This window comes from Tetrao urogallus, assembly GCF_951394365.1.
Source record: "Tetrao urogallus genome assembly, chromosome: 32".
NCBI lineage: Eukaryota > Metazoa > Chordata > Aves > Galliformes > Phasianidae > Tetrao > Tetrao urogallus.
In genome coordinates, this window is record NC_136845.1 from 912674 (window position 1) to 928511 (window position 15838).

Below are 15838 nucleotides of genomic sequence, written 5' to 3' on the forward strand. Positions count from 1 at the left end.
GAGCAGCGGTGGGAGTGGGGCAGGAGGAGAGGGCAGCGGGAGGGCTGCAGGTGAGCGCGCCTCGGGCCCAGAGCTCAGGCGTGAGCCGGGAGGGCAGCGAGCCGTGCTGCGCTGCTTCAGCTGCAATGGCTTTGAGCGCGTCATGGGCAGCGCCGCGTGTTGAGCGTCTGGGTGCTGCGAGGGCACCTTGCTGAGCCGGAGCCTGAGAGAGGAGAGGAGAGCAGAGGAGAGGAGAGGCGAGCAGAGGCCGCACGTCAAGAGTGTCTGCCTGCCATTTTGGCTTGGCGTGTCGGCGTCTTCCTCCTTCCACGAAGGAGCCTGCACGGTGCACTGGGTCCAGCGTGCTACACAGCACTGCCTTCTGCTGCCCGCCTGCCTGCCCGCCTGCCTGCCCGCCTGCCTGCCTGCTGCACTGCTGGAGAGGAAAGAGCGGATTGTCGGGCTGCGTGCAGCCAAGGAGCTGGCTGCAAAGGAGGGAAACGGAGTATTGAGGAGCGGTTAGTGCGTGTTAGGTTTGGGTGTGGATGCAGCGGGGGCCGAGTCACCTCCATCAGCTCCTGGGGGCTGGGGCCGAGCCCGGTGCGTGGGGCTGCGCTGCCTGCAGGAGGGCTGCGGGGCTGGGGCAGTGGTGTGGGTGCAGCACATGGGGCCGTGAGAGGGCGTGCAGCAGGGAGGGCGTTGGGCCCGAGCCGCGCTCGTGTTTGTCGCAGCACAGGGGCTGCAGGGGATGGCAGGAGCGCAGAGCAGAGCGGGGAGAGCCGGGCTGTATGAAGGCCAGGGCGTGAAATCTTGCCTTGGCAGCTACGTAGCTGCTGAGCTTTTCCCCCAAGTCTTCAGACTGTGGGGTGATAAGGCTCCGCAGCAAAGGCAGCCGGGCCCTCCTGATACTTGGGGGTTAGGAAAGGGCAAAACAAATCAGTGTCTTTCAAGAGCACAAAGCAGTGAAGCACAGCACAAGCCATTTATTGCCTGCGTAGGTGATCTTCTCCAGGCATGTCCATTGGAGATGTGCAGACTGAGTGTGGACAGAAAGCAAATGGAACGGAGGGGAGGGGAGGGGAGGGGAGGGGAGGGGAGTAAGAAATGAAAGGAAAGAGAAAGGGAGATGTGAAGGGGAAGAGAGAAAGAGAAAAGGAAAGGAAGAGAAAAGAGAAGCAAGGCAAAGAAAAGAAAGGCAAAGGAAAGCAAAAGGGGGGAAAGGGAAAAGGCGGAAAAGGAGAAGAAGACAAGTTGCATGCCGCCGGCGGCCCCCCAGCTGCCCGTCCCCCTCGTCCAGGCCCCGGGCCGGCCCCAGGCCGCCCTTAGCAACGTGACGCCGCAGGCGGTTGGTAGGGCCGGGGCAGGAAGTGCTTCGTGCCGGCGGAGAGCACTTCCGGGGCAGCGCGGCATGGCGGCGCCGGGCCGGTGAGCGGGGCCGGGAGGAGCGGGCTGTGTGCTGGGAGCGGGGTCGGGCCTCGGTGCGGGGGCATGGGGCATGGAGGGGCGCTCGGGGGAGGAGCTGGCGGTGCTGCCGGCACGCAGAGGCGATGCGTGCGGCGCCGGCGAGTGGTGCGGGGTCGGGGGGCAGCTTCCTCTCAGGGAAGGCCGTGCGAGTGCGGAGCTTTGTTGGTGTTTCGGGCGTGTGAAGGAGGAGGCCCCGTCGGGCCTAGTTGTCGCCAGCAAAGCCCGGGCGGGCAGTGGAGCAAGGCGCCCGGGTGCTGTGTTGGCCGGAGGGTGCGGAGCTGGAAGAAGGTTTGTGAAGATGTGCTTCCTGTGGACGTCCGTTGTCGGGACGAGCCAGGGCTGCAGTTGTGTGTGATTGTGTTTGTTGCTTGGGAGAACTGCTGCCTTAGTAGGCTGGGGGGGAGGGAGAGGGAGATTTTCAGACTGCCATCAGTCAGGAGCACGGCACGTTTCTGCGTGCTTTGCTCATGCTGTTGTGTGGGTCCCCGCGAAGCATGGGTGAGCCAGGGTGGCCCCGTGTGTGTGTGTGTGTGTGCCAGCGGGTTTGGAATGGAGTCAGAGTGATTGTAATGAAAATACCGCAGCTGGCGGTATTGATGGTAGGGAATGGTTGAATCCCCAGCCGTGAGGCGCAAGAAGAGGCGCTGGATGCTAAGGTGGAAAGCGGAGCTTCCGTGTGCCAGGAGGCAGGCGTGGTGAGGTGCGCTTTGGAGCCTGCTGTTGTTGGCGCTGGGCTCGGGAGGCCCCTGAACATGGCGCTGTGTGGTGCGTGTCCCAGCCCCAACAGATTCGCGTGTGGAAGAAGGGAGAGGATGAAGGAGGCCGAGGGCCCTTTTCTCGGGGCCGGCTCCTCTGTGGCCTCTTGCTTGCCGGAGAGAAGGGCTGCCCGCTGGGCACAGGGAGCGCCTTCTAGCTGCCGTCCCGTGCCCTGTCCTCCAGCCCCCTCCTCATGCTATGTGGAACGCCATTGCCAGCAGCGCGGCTGCCATTTTAGAACCTTCGCCGCATCACAGCCGTCACCTTGGTCACCGCTGCCCCGGCCAACGCACTCGCTCTGAGAGCTCTGGCAGCCATGCCAGCAGCGAAGAGAGCGAGGGGCGAACTTTGCCCTATTTTAAATGGGAAGAGGGAGCTTGGCTTCCCAGAAGCGAAGAGGAGGAGGGGGGCCGCCTTGAAGATCAAGCGGAGGAGGGGGCAGAGAGTACGTTTGCATCGCGCCTGGACCAGCGCTGTGACCACCTCCGTGGAGCCCATGGAGGTGGATCCACCTCCGGATGAGCCCATGGAGGTGGATCCACCTCCGGATGAGCCCATGGAGGTGGATCCGCCTGCGGCACAGCTGGCCTGGCACCACACCACCGTGCCAGGCCCCGCATCGGCGCCGTCCCACCGCCGCTGGTCCAGGCGCTCGGCTCCCTACCCGCTGCGCGGCCCCCGCCCCCAGCATTAGCTGGGTGGCATTAGTTTCCATCAGCTCCTCCTCCGAGCCTCCTGTGGAGCCAAGTTCTCCTCTTCCCATTTAAATGCTGCAGGAGTTATAGTTCAGTTGTTGTTTTTCTTGTTGATTTTAGTGTTAAGTTTAGTGTTAGCGTTAGGAGTAGGTTATTGTTCATGTTTTAGAGTTAGGCATAGGTTACTTGTAGTCTTTTAGTGTTAGGCATAGGTTCCTGTTTTAGAGTTAGGCATAGGTTGCTTGTAGTCTTTTAGTGTTAGGCATAGGTTCCTGTTCTTGAGTTAGGCATAGGTTGCTTGTAGTCTTTTAGTGTTAGGCATAGGTTCCTGTTCATACTTGACAGTTAGGGGTCGATTGCTCGTGTCGGGTGGAAGTGAGCAGCGCTCACTCGGTAAGCACACGCCTGATTGATCATGCGAAGACATGAGTGCGAGTGCCGTGAGCACGGAGGCCCGATGGCATCTTGGATGGACTGAATTTCCAGCTTGTGACTTTTGTGTTGCAGACCGTCGAGGAGCAGAGTGTGAGTGGCTGCGACATTGCGTTGGGCCTGAGGAGAACAGTGTGTGCCTGTGTCTCGAGCATCCTGCGTGGCCGTTGCCAGGTAGGTGTGCCTTCCTTGGCAGTAAGCAGTGCTTAGGCGTGAGCCCAGCTCATCCCCCTGTCCTCAGCAGCTGGGCTTTCTGCGTGCTTTATTGCTGTGCTTGGTGCCGTACGGCACAGCAGCAGCAGCAAGGCCGTGAACACGTACGTTCCCAGGTAGATGCAAATGTGCAACTGCTGGTATGAATACTATTGTTGTTAGTGTTGATGAGACAGGGGTCGTGCGTGTGTGATCAAGCTCAGGGAGAAGTTGATTCTTGCCTGTTCAGCTCTTGCTGAAATGCAAGTTTGGCGTCCCTCCTTGTGGTTGGGTGGGAAGAGCAAGGATGTCTTGAGAGCACGTCTCTGAGTCAGGCTGGGAGTTTTTGCTAGCAGGAAGTCACAGCGTCGGAGCGCACGAATGGAATGATGGCTCTCGTTTCCCCCTTGTAGAAAGCAGCCTCCTGGAGAGCAGCAGAGCAGCAGGCTGTGTGCGCTATGGCCGCTGAGCTGCATTTCTCGGCCCCTGAGACCCCTGAGCCCACGCTGATGGAGAAGGTGCTGCGCTCCGGCCTCTTCTTTGGAGCCGTTTTCCAGCTTGTGTGCGTGTTGGCCATAACCCTGCCAGTTCCCAAGCGCCCAGAGACAGTAAGTAGCGCTCTGCTTGATAGAGGTTGCTAGAAATGCTGAGGAAATGGGCTGGGAGGGAACCAGCTGGAGCCGTTGCCTACGGTAGCGCGCCCCGGCAGTGCTGAGAGTGCGGCAGTTTGTTCTGTGCTTCCTTTGGCGTGCGTGCTGTTCCTGGTGGCACGCCAGGAGCCTGGAGGTGCAAGCTCATCTTATCGTGCTGCTGCTGCTGTGTCCTGTGAGCGCCAGGCAGGGCATCCCCCTGTGCAGGGACTGCCTTGCAGGAAGGCCTGTAGACTGTAGCTTCCGTGGGATTTTGGGGAACAAGAGAGAGGTGGAGTTTCTGTTGTGCCCTGATGTCAGGAAGGCAATGTGCAGCACTGGCACCCAAAGCTGCCCAGTCAGGTGACTTGAGCTCCCAAAGCGAGCCGTGGGGCAATTGTCAGAAAGTTCCCTGACTGTTTGTGAATTGATTCCTGTAGGACTGGGACGGCTTGGAGTCTAAGACTTGGGAGACGGCGAAGAAACCAAAGGCAAGTGCTGCACAGCTAAGCAAGAAAGCCAAGAAGGAAAGCAAAAAGCAACGGTGAGGGCTTGAGCGATAAGCCTCCAAGGCCAAAGGAAGCAGCGGGAATGCTTGCTGAGAGGTGCTGCAAAGGCAGCGGACTGTACGTCTGGTTTTGTGGCGTGGCCGTGCTTTCCCTTGCCCGGACATTGGAGAGGAACTGAGGAAGCTGGAAGGGCTTCTGATGCGTGCCAAACAAATGGGACTTTGCCTGTGCGGGATTTCATGTCTGGCAAGAGCTGGGGACGCTGCGTTCCTTCAGGGTCCTTCAGCTCGATAGCTGTTTCAGAATGTTGATGATGAGGTGAACTTACCGCGTGTCGCTGGTCATGAGCGGTATCCAGGCTATTTTATTGTCTGTTGACATATCTACAGAATGCAACCCAAATCCCTTCGTTTAAAATAAAAGGGAAAGAAACCTTTTCCACGTGGTGCTGCCTCTTTCAGTAGCTGGTCCAAACATGCCTGGCTTGGGCTGGCAGCGGCAGGGCGATGAAGCGGCCGGCTTCACGTCCCTCCCTGGAGATGGAGCTGCTTTTCCCGCGTTTCCATGTTGGTCTTGCCAAGTGGTGGCCTTTCAGCCCAAGCGTAACTGCTAGCGAAGAGTGTGAGCATCAGCTTGCTCTGTGAGGACTGAGAGAAACAAAAGGAGAGGAAGCAGCGCGCGAGGAAGAAAGGTGTCCCTGCACTCAGCCCCTTGAGCTTGTCTCTGCAGCTTGCCTGGTGGCTTTTTCAGCCTTGTGTAGCACTGACTGTTCCTGCTTGGCCTGGGAAGGCCAGCTGCAGCTGCGGGCAGCCGTGGCCTGCACGTCAGGCTCCCGTTGAGCCGCGAGGAGTTCAAGTGCGGGTGGGCTGGTGTGAAGAGCAGCGGTGGGAGTGGGGCAGGAGGAGAGGGCAGCGGGAGGGCTGCAGGTGAGCGCGCCTCGGGCCCAGAGCTCAGGCGTGAGCCGGGAGGGCAGCGAGCCGTGCTGCGCTGCTTCAGCTGCAATGGCTTTGAGCGCGTCATGGGCAGCGCCGCGTGTTGAGCGTCTGGGTGCTGCGAGGGCACCTTGCTGAGCCGGAGCCTGAGAGAGGAGAGGAGAGCAGAGGAGAGGAGAGGCGAGCAGAGGCCGCACGTCAAGAGTGTCTGCCTGCCATTTTGGCTTGGCGTGTCGGCGTCTTCCTCCTTCCACGAAGGAGCCTGCACGGTGCACTGGGTCCAGCGTGCTACACAGCACTGCCTTCTGCTGCCCGCCTGCCTGCCCGCCTGCCTGCCCGCCTGCCTGCCCGCCTGCCTGCCTGCTGCACTGCTGGAGAGGAAAGAGCGGATTGTCGGGCTGCGTGCAGCCAAGGAGCTGGCTGCAAAGGAGGGAAACGGAGTATTGAGGAGCGGTTAGTGCGTGTTAGGTTTGGGTGTGGATGCAGCGGGGGCCGAGTCACCTCCATCAGCTCCTGGGGGCTGGGGCCGAGCCCGGTGCGTGGGGCTGCGCTGCCTGCAGGAGGGCTGCGGGGCTGGGGCAGTGGTGTGGGTGCAGCACATGGGGCCGTGAGAGGGCGTGCAGCAGGGAGGGCGTTGGGCCCGAGCCGCGCTCGTGTTTGTCGCAGCACAGGGGCTGCAGGGGATGGCAGGAGCGCAGAGCAGAGCGGGGAGAGCCGGGCTGTATGAAGGCCAGGGCGTGAAATCTTGCCTTGGCAGCTACGTAGCTGCTGAGCTTTTCCCCCAAGTCTTCAGACTGTGGGGTGATAAGGCTCCGCAGCAAAGGCAGCCGGGCCCTCCTGATACTTGGGGGTTAGGAAAGGGCAAAACAAATCAGTGTCTTTCAAGAGCACAAAGCAGTGAAGCACAGCACAAGCCATTTATTGCCTGCGTAGGTGATCTTCTCCAGGCATGTCCATTGGAGATGTGCAGACTGAGTGTGGACAGAAAGCAAATGGAACGGAGGGGAGGGGAGGGGAGGGGAGTAAGAAATGAAAGGAAAGAGAAAGGGAGATGTGAAGGGGAAGAGAGAAAGAGAAAAGGAAAGGAAGAGAAAAGAGAAGCAAGGCAAAGAAAAGAAAGGCAAAGGAAAGCAAAAGGGGGGAAAGGGAAAAGGCGGAAAAGGAGAAGAAGACAAGTTGCATGCCGCCGGCGGCCCCCCAGCTGCCCGTCCCCCTCGTCCAGGCCCCGGGCCGGCCCCAGGCCGCCCTTAGCAACGTGACGCCGCAGGCGGTTGGTAGGGCCGGGGCAGGAAGTGCTTCGTGCCGGCGGAGAGCACTTCCGGGGCAGCGCGGCATGGCGGCGCCGGGCCGGTGAGCGGGGCCGGGAGGAGCGGGCTGTGTGCTGGGAGCGGGGTCGGGCCTCGGTGCGGGGGCATGGGGCATGGAGGGGCGCTCGGGGGAGGAGCTGGCGGTGCTGCCGGCACGCAGAGGCGATGCGTGCGGCGCCGGCGAGTGGTGCGGGGTCGGGGGGCAGCTTCCTCTCAGGGAAGGCCGTGCGAGTGCGGAGCTTTGTTGGTGTTTCGGGCGTGTGAAGGAGGAGGCCCCGTCGGGCCTAGTTGTCGCCAGCAAAGCCCGGGCGGGCAGTGGAGCAAGGCGCCCGGGTGCTGTGTTGGCCGGAGGGTGCGGAGCTGGAAGAAGGTTTGTGAAGATGTGCTTCCTGTGGACGTCCGTTGTCGGGACGAGCCAGGGCTGCAGTTGTGTGTGATTGTGTTTGTTGCTTGGGAGAACTGCTGCCTTAGTAGGCTGGGGGGGAGGGAGAGGGAGATTTTCAGACTGCCATCAGTCAGGAGCACGGCACGTTTCTGCGTGCTTTGCTCATGCTGTTGTGTGGGTCCCCGCGAAGCATGGGTGAGCCAGGGTGGCCCCGTGTGTGTGTGTGTGTGTGCCAGCGGGTTTGGAATGGAGTCAGAGTGATTGTAATGAAAATACCGCAGCTGGCGGTATTGATGGTAGGGAATGGTTGAATCCCCAGCCGTGAGGCGCAAGAAGAGGCGCTGGATGCTAAGGTGGAAAGCGGAGCTTCCGTGTGCCAGGAGGCAGGCGTGGTGAGGTGCGCTTTGGAGCCTGCTGTTGTTGGCGCTGGGCTCGGGAGGCCCCTGAACATGGCGCTGTGTGGTGCGTGTCCCAGCCCCAACAGATTCGCGTGTGGAAGAAGGGAGAGGATGAAGGAGGCCGAGGGCCCTTTTCTCGGGGCCGGCTCCTCTGTGGCCTCTTGCTTGCCGGAGAGAAGGGCTGCCCGCTGGGCACAGGGAGCGCCTTCTAGCTGCCGTCCCGTGCCCTGTCCTCCAGCCCCCTCCTCATGCTATGTGGAACGCCATTGCCAGCAGCGCGGCTGCCATTTTAGAACCTTCGCCGCATCACAGCCGTCACCTTGGTCACCGCTGCCCCGGCCAACGCACTCGCTCTGAGAGCTCTGGCAGCCATGCCAGCAGCGAAGAGAGCGAGGGGCGAACTTTGCCCTATTTTAAATGGGAAGAGGGAGCTTGGCTTCCCAGAAGCGAAGAGGAGGAGGGGGGCCGCCTTGAAGATCAAGCGGAGGAGGGGGCAGAGAGTACGTTTCCATCGCGCCTGGACCAGCGCTGTGACCACCTCCGTGGAGCCCATGGAGGTGGATCCACCTCCGGATGAGCCCATGGAGGTGGATCCACCTCCGGATGAGCCCATGGAGGTGGATCCGCCTGCGGCACAGCTGGCCTGGCACCACACCACCGTGCCAGGCCCCGCATCGGCGCCGTCCCACCGCCGCTGGTCCAGGCGCTCGGCTCCCTACCCGCTGCGCGGCCCCCGCCCCCAGCATTAGCTGGGTGGCATTAGTTTCCATCAGCTCCTCCTCCGAGCCTCCTGTGGAGCCAAGTTCTCCTCTTCCCATTTAAATGCTGCAGGAGTTATAGTTCAGTTGTTGTTTTTCTTGTTGATTTTAGTGTTAAGTTTAGTGTTAGCGTTAGGAGTAGGTTATTGTTCATGTTTTAGAGTTAGGCATAGGTTACTTGTAGTCTTTTAGTGTTAGGCATAGGTTCCTGTTTTAGAGTTAGGCATAGGTTACTTGTAGTCTTTTAGTGTTAGGCATAGGTTCCTGTTCTTGAGTTAGGCATAGGTTGCTTGTAGTCTTTTAGTGTTAGGCATAGGTTCCTGTTCATACTTGACAGTTAGGGGTCGATTGCTCGTGTCGGGTGGAAGTGAGCAGCGCTCACTCGGTAAGCACACGCCTGATTGATCATGCGAAGACATGAGTGCGAGTGCCGTGAGCACGGAGGCCCGATGGCATCTTGGATGGACTGAATTTCCAGCTTGTGACTTTTGTGTTGCAGACCGTCGAGGAGCAGAGTGTGAGTGGCTGCGACATTGCGTTGGGCCTGAGGAGAACAGTGTGTGCCTGTGTCTCGAGCATCCTGCGTGGCCGTTGCCAGGTAGGTGTGCCTTCCTTGGCAGTAAGCAGTGCTTAGGCGTGAGCCCAGCTCATCCCCCTGTCCTCAGCAGCTGGGCTTTCTGCGTGCTTTATTGCTGTGCTTGGTGCCGTACGGCACAGCAGCAGCAGCAAGGCCGTGAACACGTACGTTCCCAGGTAGATGCAAATGTGCAACTGCTGGTATGAATACTATTGTTGTTAGTGTTGATGAGACAGGGGTCGTGCGTGTGTGATCAAGCTCAGGGAGAAGTTGATTCTTGCCTGTTCAGCTCTTGCTGAAATGCAAGTTTGGCGTCCCTCCTTGTGGTTGGGTGGGAAGAGCAAGGATATCTTGAGAGCACGTCTCTGAGTCAGGCTGGGAGTTTTTGCTAGCAGGAAGTCACAGCGTCGGAGCGCACGAATGGAATGATGGCTCTCGTTTCCCCCTTGTAGAAAGCAGCCTCCTGGAGAGCAGCAGAGCAGCAGGCTGTGTGCGCTATGGCCGCTGAGCTGCATTTCTCGGCCCCTGAGACCCCTGAGCCCACGCTGATGGAGAAGGTGCTGCGCTCCGGCCTCTTCTTTGGAGCCGTTTTCCAGCTTGTGTGCGTGTTGGCCATAACCCTGCCAGTTCCCAAGCGCCCAGAGACAGTAAGTAGCGCTCTGCTTGATAGAGGTTGCTAGAAATGCTGAGGAAATGGGCTGGGAGGGAACCAGCTGGAGCCGTTGCCTACGGTAGCGCGCCCCGGCAGTGCTGAGAGTGCGGCAGTTTGTTCTGTGCTTCCTTTGGCGTGCGTGCTGTTCCTGGTGGCACGCAAGGAGCCTGGAGGTGCAAGCTCATCTTATCGTGCTGCTGCTGCTGTGTCCTGTGAGCGCCAGGCAGGGCATCCCCCTGTGCAGGGACTGCCTTGCAGGAAGGCCTGTAGACTGTAGCTTCCGTGGGATTTTGGGGAACAAGAGAGAGGTGGAGTTTCTGTTGTGCCCTGATGTCAGGAAGGCAATGTGCAGCACTGGCACCCAAAGCTGCCCAGTCAGGTGACTTGAGCTCCCAAAGCGAGCCGTGGGGCAATTGTCAGAAAGTTCCCTGACTGTTTGTGAATTGATTCCTGTAGGACTGGGACGGCTTGGAGTCTAAGACTTGGGAGACGGCGAAGAAACCAAAGGCAAGTGCTGCACAGCTAAGCAAGAAAGCCAAGAAGGAAAGCAAAAAGCAACGGTGAGGGCTTGAGCGATAAGCCTCCAAGGCCAAAGGAAGCAGCGGGAATGCTTGCTGAGAGGTGCTGCAAAGGCAGCGGACTGTACGTCTGGTTTTGTGGCGTGGCCGTGCTTTCCCTTGCCCGGACATTGGAGAGGAACTGAGGAAGCTGGAAGGGCTTCTGATGCGTGCCAAACAAATGGGACTTTGCCTGTGCGGGATTTCATGTCTGGCAAGAGCTGGGGACGCTGCGTTCCTTCAGGGTCCTTCAGCTCGATAGCTGTTTCAGAATGTTGATGATGAGGTGAACTTACCGCGTGTCGCTGGTCATGAGCGGTATCCAGGCTATTTTATTGTCTGTTGACATATCTACAGAATGCAACCCAAATCCCTTCGTTTAAAATAAAAGGGAAAGAAACCTTTTCCACGTGGTGCTGCCTCTTTCAGTAGCTGGTCCAAACATGCCTGGCTTGGGCTGGCAGCGGCAGGGCGATGAAGCGGCCGGCTTCACGTCCCTCCCTGGAGATGGAGCTGCTTTTCCCGCGTTTCCATGTTGGTCTTGCCAAGTGGTGGCCTTTCAGCCCAAGCGTAACTGCTAGTGAAGAGTGTGAGCATCAGCTTGCTCTGTGAGGACTGAGAGAAACAAAAGGAGAGGAAGCAGCGCGCGAGGAAGAAAGGTGTCCCTGCACTCAGCCCCTTGAGCTTGTCTCTGCAGCTTGCCTGGTGGCTTTTTCAGCCTTGTGTAGCACTGACTGTTCCTGCTTGGCCTGGGAAGGCCAGCTGCAGCTGCGGGCAGCCGTGGCCTGCACGTCAGGCTCCCGTTGAGCCGCGAGGAGTTCAAGTGCGGGTGGTCTGGTGTGAAGAGCAGCGGTGGGAGTGGGGCAGGAGGAGAGGGCAGCGGGAGGGCTGCAGGTGAGCGCGCCTCGGGCCCAGAGCTCAGGCGTGAGCCGGGAGGGCAGCGAGCCGTGCTGCGCTGCTTCAGCTGCAATGGCTTTGAGCGCGTCATGGGCAGCGCCGCGTGTTGAGCGTCTGGGTGCTGCGAGGGCACCTTGCTGAGCCGGAGCCCGAGAGAGGAGAGGAGAGCAGAGGAGAGGAGAGGCGAGCAGAGGCCGCACGTCAAGAGTGTCTGCCTGCCATTTTGGCTTGGCGTGTCGGCGTCTTCCTCCTTCCACGAAGGAGCCTGCACGGTGCACTGGGTCCAGCGTGCTACACAGCACTGCCTTCTGCTGCCCGCCTGCCTGCCCGCCTGCCTGCCCGCCTGCCTGCCTGCTGCACTGCTGGAGAGGAAAGAGCGGATTGTCGGGCTGCGTGCAGCCAAGGAGCTGGCTGCAAAGGAGGGAAACGGAGTATTGAGGAGCGGTTAGTGCGTGTTAGGTTTGGGTGTGGATGCAGCGGGGGCCGAGTCACCTCCATCAGCTCCTGGGGGCTGGGGCCGAGCCCGGTGCGTGGGGCTGCGCTGCCTGCAGGAGGGCTGCGGGGCTGGGGCAGTGGTGTGGGTGCAGCACATGGGGCCGTGAGAGGGCGTGCAGCAGGGAGGGCGTTGGGCCCGAGCCGCGCTCGTGTTTGTCGCAGCACAGGGGCTGCAGGGGATGGCAGGAGCGCAGAGCAGAGCGGGGAGAGCCGGGCTGTATGAAGGCCAGGGCGTGAAATCTTGCCTTGGCAGCTACGTAGCTGCTGAGCTTTTCCCCCAAGTCTTCAGACTGTGGGGTGATAAGGCTCCGCAGCAAAGGCAGCCGGGCCCTCCTGATACTTGGGGGTTAGGAAAGGGCAAAACAAATCAGTGTCTTTCAAGAGCACAAAGCAGTGAAGCACAGCACAAGCCATTTATTGCCTGCGTAGGTGATCTTCTCCAGGCATGTCCATTGGAGATGTGCAGACTGAGTGTGGACAGAAAGCAAATGGAACGGAGGGGAGGGGAGGGGAGGGGAGGGGAGGGGAGTAAGAAATGAAAGGAAAGAGAAAGGGAGATGTGAAGGGGAAGAGAGAAAGAGAAAAGGAAAGGAAGAGAAAAGAGAAGCAAGGCAAAGAAAAGAAAGGCAAAGGAAAGCAAAAGGGGGGAAAGGGAAAAGGCGGAAAAGGAGAAGAAGACAAGTTGCATGCCGCCGGCGGCCCCCCAGCTGCCCGTCCCCCTCGTCCAGGCCCCGGGCCGGCCCCAGGCCGCCCTTAGCAACGTGACGCCGCAGGCGGTTGGTAGGGCCGGGGCAGGAAGTGCTTCGTGCCGGCGGAGAGCACTTCCGGGGCAGCGCGGCATGGCGGCGCCGGGCCGGTGAGCGGGGCCGGGAGGAGCGGGCTGTGTGCTGGGAGCGGGGTCGGGCCTCGGTGCGGGGGCATGGGGCATGGAGGGGCGCTCGGGGGAGGAGCTGGCGGTGCTGCCGGCACGCAGAGGCGATGCGTGCGGCGCCGGCGAGTGGTGCGGGGTCGGGGGGCAGCTTCCTCTCAGGGAAGGCCGTGCGAGTGCGGAGCTTTGTTGGTGTTTCGGGCGTGTGAAGGAGGAGGCCCCGTCGGGCCTAGTTGTCGCCAGCAAAGCCCGGGCGGGCAGTGGAGCAAGGCGCGTGGGTGCTGTGTTGGCCGGAGGGTGCGGAGCTGGAAGAAGGTTTGTGAAGATGTGCTTCCTGTGGACGTCCGTTGTCGGGACGAGCCAGGGCTGCAGTTGTGTGTGATTGTGTTTGTTGCTTGGGAGAACTGCTGCCTTAGTAGGCTGGGGGGGAGGGAGAGGGAGATTTTCAGACTGCCATCAGTCAGGAGCACGGCACGTTTCTGCGTGCTTTGCTCATGCTGTTGTGTGGGTCCCCGCGAAGCATGGGTGAGCCAGGGTGGCCCCGTGTGTGTGTGTGTGTGTGCCAGCGGGTTTGGAATGGAGTCAGAGTGATTGTAATGAAAATACCGCAGCTGGCGGTATTGATGGTAGGGAATGGTTGAATCCCCAGCCGTGAGGCGCAAGAAGAGGCGCTGGATGCTAAGGTGGAAAGCGGAGCTTCCGTGTGCCAGGAGGCAGGCGTGGTGAGGTGCGCTTTGGAGCCTGCTGTTGTTGGCGCTGGGCTCGGGAGGCCCCTGAACATGGCGCTGTGTGGTGCGTGTCCCAGCCCCAACAGATTCGCGTGTGGAAGAAGGGAGAGGATGAAGGAGGCCGAGGGCCCTTTTCTCGGGGCCGGCTCCTCTGTGGCCTCTTGCTTGCCGGAGAGAAGGGCTGCCCGCTGGGCACAGGGAGCGCCTTCTAGCTGCCGTCCCGTGCCCTGTCCTCCAGCCCCCTCCTCATGCTATGTGGAACGCCATTGCCAGCAGCGCGGCTGCCATTTTAGAACCTTCGCCGCATCACAGCCGTCACCTTGGTCACCGCTGCCCCGGCCAACGCACTCGCTCTGAGAGCTCTGGCAGCCATGCCAGCAGCGAAGAGAGCGAGGGGCGAACTTTGCCCTATTTTAAATGGGAAGAGGGAGCTTGGCTTCCCAGAAGCGAAGAGGAGGAGGGGGGCCGCCTTGAAGATCAAGCGGAGGAGGGGGCAGAGAGTACGTTTCCATCGCGCCTGGACCAGCGCTGTGACCACCTCCGTGGAGCCCATGGAGGTGGATCCACCTCCGGATGAGCCCATGGAGGTGGATCCACCTCCGGATGAGCCCATGGAGGTGGATCCGCCTGCGGCACAGCTGGCCTGGCACCACACCACCGTGCCAGGCCCCGCATCGGCGCCGTCCCACCGCCGCTGGTCCAGGCGCTCGGCTCCCTACCCGCTGCGCGGCCCCCGCCCCCAGCATTAGCTGGGTGGCATTAGTTTCCATCAGCTCCTCCTCCGAGCCTCCTGTGGAGCCAAGTTCTCCTCTTCCCATTTAAATGCTGCAGGAGTTATAGTTCAGTTGTTGTTTTTCTTGTTGATTTTAGTGTTAAGTTTAGTGTTAGCGTTAGGAGTAGGTTATTGTTCATGTTTTAGAGTTAGGCATAGGTTACTTGTAGTCTTTTAGTGTTAGGCATAGGTTCCTGTTCTTGAGTTAGGCATAGGTTGCTTGTAGTCTTTTAGTGTTAGGCATAGGTTCCTGTTCATACTTGACAGTTAGGGGTCGATTGCTCGTGTCGGGTGGAAGTGAGCAGCGCTCACTCGGTAAGCACACGCCTGATTGATCATGCGAAGACATGAGTGCGAGTGCCGTGAGCACGGAGGCCCGATGGCATCTTGGATGGACTGAATTTCCAGCTTGTGACTTTTGTGTTGCAGACCGTCGAGGAGCAGAGTGTGAGTGGCTGCGACATTGCGTTGGGCCTGAGGAGAACAGTGTGTGCCTGTGTCTCGAGCATCCTGCGTGGCCGTTGCCAGGTAGGTGTGCCTTCCTTGGCAGTAAGCAGTGCTTAGGCGTGAGCCCAGCTCATCCCCCTGTCCTCAGCAGCTGGGCTTTCTGCGTGCTTTATTGCTGTGCTTGGTGCCGTACGGCACAGCAGCAGCAGCAAGGCCGTGAACACGTACGTTCCCAGGTAGATGCAAATGTGCAACTGCTGGTATGAATACTATTGTTGTTAGTGTTGATGAGACAGGGGTCGTGCGTGTGTGATCAAGCTCAGGGAGAAGTTGATTCTTGCCTGTTCAGCTCTTGCTGAAATGCAAGTTTGGCGTCCCTCCTTGTGGTTGGGTGGGAAGAGCAAGGATGTCTTGAGAGCACGTCTCTGAGTCAGGCTGGGAGTTTTTGCTAGCAGGAAGTCACAGCGTCGGAGCGCACGAATGGAATGATGGCTCTCGTTTCCCCCTTGTAGAAAGCAGCCTCCTGGAGAGCAGCAGAGCAGCAGGCTGTGTGCGCTATGGCCGCTGAGCTGCATTTCTCGGCCCCTGAGACCCCTGAGCCCACGCTGATGGAGAAGGTGCTGCGCTCCGGCCTCTTCTTTGGAGCCGTTTTCCAGCTTGTGTGCGTGTTGGCCATAACCCTGCCAGTTCCCAAGCGCCCAGAGACAGTAAGTAGCGCTCTGCTTGATAGAGGTTGCTAGAAATGCTGAGGAAATGGGCTGGGAGGGAACCAGCTGGAGCCGTTGCCTACGGTAGCGCGCCCCGGCAGTGCTGAGAGTGCGGCAGTTTGTTCTGTGCTTCCTTTGGCGTGCGTGCTGTTCCTGGTGGCACGCAAGGAGCCTGGAGGTGCAAGCTCATCTTATCGTGCTGCTGCTGCTGTGTCCTGTGAGCGCCAGGCAGGGCATCCCCCTGTGCAGGGACTGCCTTGCAGGAAGGCCTGTAGACTGTAGCTTCCGTGGGATTTTGGGGAACAAGAGAGAGGTGGAGTTTCTGTTGTGCCCTGATGTCAGGAAGGCAATGTGCAGCACTGGCACCCAAAGCTGCCCAGTCAGGTGACTTGAGCTCCCAAAGCGAGCCGTGGGGCAATTGTCAGAAAGTTCCCTGACTGTTTGTGAATTGATTCCTGTAGGACTGGGACGGCTTGGAGTCTAAGACTTGGGAGACGGCGAAGAAACCAAAGGCAAGTGCTGCACAGCTAAGCAAGAAAGCCAAGAAGGAAAGCAAAAAGCAACGGTGAGGGCTTGAGCGATAAGCCTCCAAGGCCAAAGGAAGCAGCGGGAATGCTTGCTGAGAGGTGCTGCAAAGGCAGCGGACTGTACGTCTGGTTTTGTGGCGTGGCCGTGCTTTCCCTTGCCCGGACATTGGAGAGG

General features: G+C 59.8%; 2 protein-coding genes across 2 annotated transcripts in view; both read left to right on the top strand.

The window, feature by feature from the left end:
* LOC306956598 (olfactory receptor 14J1-like) overlaps window positions 1-15838 on the top strand; it is a gene marked incomplete at both ends in the record, with an annotated part of 171431 nt that overhangs the window by 131362 nt on the left and 24231 nt on the right. The gene's annotated exons all lie outside the window — the stretch shown is intronic.
* Window positions 9511-10229, top strand: LOC306956563 (protein MANBAL-like; the record flags this gene model as incomplete). Its single annotated transcript, XM_079547841.1, has 2 exons — window positions 9511-9660; window positions 10122-10229. The coding sequence occupies 2 exons, from the start codon at window positions 9511-9513 to the stop codon at window positions 10227-10229; spliced, it is 258 nt and encodes an 85-aa protein (XP_079403967.1).